The 4,195-nt window shown below is 27.9% G+C and overlaps 2 protein-coding genes across 7 annotated transcripts; both read left to right on the forward strand.

Annotated features, from left to right (window-relative positions):
• The first annotated feature begins 17 nt into the window (after positions 1-17).
• Positions 18-1,093, forward strand: LOC123274836. The gene is made up of 3 exons (XM_044742582.1): positions 18-82; positions 159-495; positions 733-1,093. Exons 2-3 carry the CDS (start codon positions 165-167, stop codon positions 903-905), a joined length of 504 nt encoding a protein of 167 aa, XP_044598517.1. The 5' UTR covers positions 18-82; positions 159-164; the 3' UTR covers positions 906-1,093.
• A 101-nt stretch (positions 1,094-1,194) lies between these two features.
• LOC123274835 lies at positions 1,195-2,867 on the forward strand. 6 transcript variants are annotated; one of them, XM_044742577.1, is made up of 4 exons: positions 1,401-1,783; positions 1,860-1,947; positions 2,018-2,092; positions 2,146-2,867. In XM_044742577.1, exons 1-4 carry the CDS (start codon positions 1,724-1,726, stop codon positions 2,361-2,363), a joined length of 441 nt encoding a protein of 146 aa, XP_044598512.1. In that variant the 5' UTR covers positions 1,401-1,723; the 3' UTR covers positions 2,364-2,867. The 6 variants fall into 6 exon arrangements, 5 of the variants coding, with proteins under 5 accessions (XP_044598512.1, XP_044598513.1, XP_044598514.1 ...); XM_044742578.1 differs by having other exon boundaries at positions 1,407-1,783; positions 2,030-2,092; XM_044742579.1 differs by having other exon boundaries at positions 1,410-1,783; positions 2,164-2,867.
• Positions 2,868-4,195: the final 1,328 nt, after the last annotated feature.

Here is a 4,195-nt window from a genome sequence, read left to right on the forward strand (position 1 = left end):
TTTTTAAAGTGCTCTAGGTATCGCTATTCTAAGGAATTATCCAGAGGTTACTCATACTCGATGTTATTTTCATTATTGTCAGGTATAGTATAGTGTAATCAATTTTTTTTTTTTTTTATGTACTAATATTAAGAACGCTTATTTACTAATTGACACAGGCGATAATGAAAAGAATAAAGAAGTTGCGTCTTCTGAATGCAATAAATGAAAGCAATGAAAATCGATTGTTTTTACAAAAATTATTAGTACTACCTCTACTTCCTCCTGATGATATTGAATTGGCATTTTACTGGATTCTCAGTACTACTGCACCAGTACTATTATTGCAGTTTAAGAAGCTATTGAAGTATTTTTATAACCAGTGGATAAGAAGAACAAGGCCAGATGTATATTCTGTTTTTCTTAGAGTTTTTAGAACAAATAACTTCTCCGAGGCTTATAATAAAGTATTGGCTCTACAGTTTGGAACTCATCCAAATATTTGGGATTTTACAGGTTTTTTTTCTTACAATATTATTGATTTAACTGTTGATGCAATGTATTCTCATATTTCACTTAAATTCTTCATAATTGTGTTGAAAAGAACTTATTTACTTTCTTTCAGATATGCTACTTTCTCTAATCTATAATTTTTTCCTCTCTGTAGTATTTTTGCTTCATTCATTTCATTTTCATAAAATTTAAAATTGTCATTAAAAATTATTACTAATAATTAATTTTTTTTTTTTCTAGAAAAAATTGTTCTTTTACAAGAATTAAAGCGTATCGAGTATGAATCATTACAAAACGGCAATCGAATAATGAAGCAATTTCGAAGTCGTGAAACCTTAAAAAATAAAATTATCCATAGCGCTTGGGTTTTATACCAAAACAACCAATTTGGTATTCCGCAATTTATTAATTGAGTGAGCTACTTCATCAATGAATTTAAAAGTGGAAGAAATGTTGATAGATAGATAGATAGATTTGCTTTATTATGCCAAGGCCTAATGGCCGAATGGCAATCTTAAAAAATATACAGACATAATTAAGCGTATATTATATATACATACAGAAATAGTTACAAGTATACAACTAGAGTGGTAAATTAACAATATTGACTAGTATCATTATTATTAATCATGTTAGTAATTGCTATAATAACTATTTAAATAAAATCTATCCTAAATTTAAAAAATATAAAAAATAAATAACATAAAAAATATCACTCCGATTTAACCAATTTGCTCAACGGCTTTACAAAATTCAATAAATAATAATAAAATTTAAATAAATGAGTGTTGTTTAAATATCTAGATTAAATAAGTGGTCATACATCTTATTTTTAAAAATCTTCAAGCTCGCAGAATCAACAATATCAGCAGGCCATTGCTCCCACAAGCGAATTACAGTAATGACAAACAAATTTTCATACTGTGTCGTTGTAAAATTTGGTAACTAAAAGTTGATATTGTTTCTCTTGGCTGCCAATCTTTCTGAGCGTCTAACAGAGTCATCTTCGATGAATAATTCACGTAAATACATTGGTTTTTCGATAACTAACAATTTGTAAAAATAGCAAGCAGCAAAGTAGATACGACGACTTTTAATAGAAAGCCAGCCAAGTTCCCGCCTGTAAGGAGTTATATGCTCACCTCGTTTTAAGCTATAGATAAAGCGCACAGTTGAGTTTAGTGAGCGTTGGAGATTACGGTTATTTTCATAAGTTGAATTCATTAAAACAATGGAGCAATTATCGATTAGAGGCAGAATGGTTGCTGAGACTAAGACTTTTTTGATTCTAGTAGTATAAATATTTTTACGAAATTTTAAGCTATACAAAGTTGAATTAATTTTACTAATTGTTTTTGAAACATGAGAATTCCAAGAGAGGTTATGCGATAAATGGAGACCCAGACACTTTGCTGACTATGAAAGGTAGAGTCACCCCATCGATAACGATTTGTGGTAAGCCTTCACGCTGCAATGCTTTGACTTTACTGTTAGATCCTAAAAGCATGGCCTTAGTTTTCAAAAGATTTATTTCTAGGCCATTTTCTTGTTGATGTTCGAAAAATTCATAATTTTATCGCTGAAAATCCAATTGAAATTGGTAATAACTAATTACTTGTTATTGTGATTTTATATGCTATCTTGATTTTGTAGTAATATTTCGTTTTTCAGAATTCGTTGTTGGTGAACATATCACAGATTGTACGATGTGTGAACAAAGTATGACCAATCATATTTGTCAGCCATGCAACCATTGGTTTGGATGCTCTCGGTGTGTGCAAAACATGCGAGTCTTTCTTGCTCGCGTGCAACCTAATTTGCGTTGCCCAACTTGCGACAATGTTATAGCATCATTTGAAAAGATTTTTTGAATATTTTCTGACATTTATGATTTATTTAAATACAAAAAAAAATTTTTAATAGAAATTTATGGATTAGTTATTATTTCTCAAGTTTGTTTAAAGATTTATGTGATTATAATAAAGAAAAACAAATTCCCTTAAAAAATTTTATAATGTTATTTGAAATATTAATATTTAAATGTGAGGTTTTGCTTAGCGTCGTTTTCCAGATATTTTTAAATGGATATTAACCCATGTGACCTATGAATTCAATGTAGTATATAATTATTTGTTTGAACCACCAGATGCCTTGGTGATTGGCTGTTGATGAAGCATCCTGAAGGACCTGATTCTAATATCACTAGTTATTCTTTTTTTTCTATTTTGATTAATTTTTTTAACATTTAATTTATAGTAGTTTTTTTTATTCTTACATAGCATGGACCTAATAATGATCCTAAGAAATTTTTAAACAAAATAAATTTTTTTATTTAGAAAAAAATATAGCTATCAATAAATAAATAACAATAAAATACTATGTAATTAGTAATAAAATTTATAATGTTTCAAGAATCTTTTTTATTTTTATAAAATCATACAAACTTTTAACTAAAATTAATGAACATAATAATAAGTGTAGAAAAATTGTAATTAAATTTTGGATAAAAAGAAATTTTTAAATTTTGGATAAAAAGATCCAGCTTCCCAGATAGCAAAATGACGTATTAAGTTATTCCGAATGAGCTCAGATTTCTGATTTGGACGTCAGAGTCTACGTCTAAAAGACGTCTTTAAGACCTTCTGAAGAGATCGAATGCGCCGCTTATTGTAGACTTTAAGAACTCATCAAAACGAGCTCTTAAAGAGTTCTTTTTTCTGAACTCGCACAAATGAATGATTTTTGATCTCTATACGCTATTATAATGATAACAATAATAAGAACACAACAAAAATAATATTAATAATAATAATAATAATAATAATAAAAGTAAATTATGAAAAATAATTCAGAGTTTCATGAAGCACCGATGCTGATTTCGAATGTTTATTATTTTAGTTAGACCTAATATTGTCGGTTTGAAAAGAGAAAGTGAAAATCGCAATTGCCGTAACTAAGATTCGAACCCAAGTCGCACGCGTGCTAGATCGATACCTAACCCCCTACGCTGTTCAAACGATATGTCGTTACACATCTCATTATTCTTATAAGCTAAGTTTATATAGTGATGAAATGTTGCGATCATTGTCTATATTATTTATTTTATTTGATACTGTGTATCGATAGAGAAAAAGTAACTTTTACGAATATTTATATACTAAAAAATATTCAAAAGTCTACCTGTAATATTTTTTTAAATAGTCTATATAAATTTTGTTTACTTTTCACAATATAAAATCTAATAGATAAATTAATGAATATTAAAAATTCAACAATAATTAATAAGTATATAGTTATAAGATATCGTTAAATTCGAATAAAATGTTTAAAATTGATACATGCAAAGTACTCCTTAAATGTAGAAAGTTCTCATAATTTTTTCAGATTAGAATCCAATTTTATTATTTTATCTAAATTAGTTTGATTACGAACCAGATTTTAACATTATTGCCTATTACTTCATAATATAATTTAAAATTTTTGAAAAATTTAATTAACCTGGATTAAGAGTGTTAAGAGTGCAAGATTTTCTTGTCCAGATATTTGATTACTTAGATATTTATTATATTTAATATTTGTATTTGCCGCTCAAGGCGACAACTAAATCATTATTATTATTTATTCTGAGATAGTGTCGGTCTACACGCAGCCTAGCTGCGCATATGACTTACTCTCCGGCTTGCTCGTTGTGTGACACACACTT

This window comes from Cotesia glomerata, unplaced genomic scaffold (genome assembly GCF_020080835.1).
Source record: "Cotesia glomerata isolate CgM1 unplaced genomic scaffold, MPM_Cglom_v2.3 scaffold_814, whole genome shotgun sequence".
Lineage (NCBI taxonomy): Eukaryota > Metazoa > Arthropoda > Insecta > Hymenoptera > Braconidae > Cotesia > Cotesia glomerata.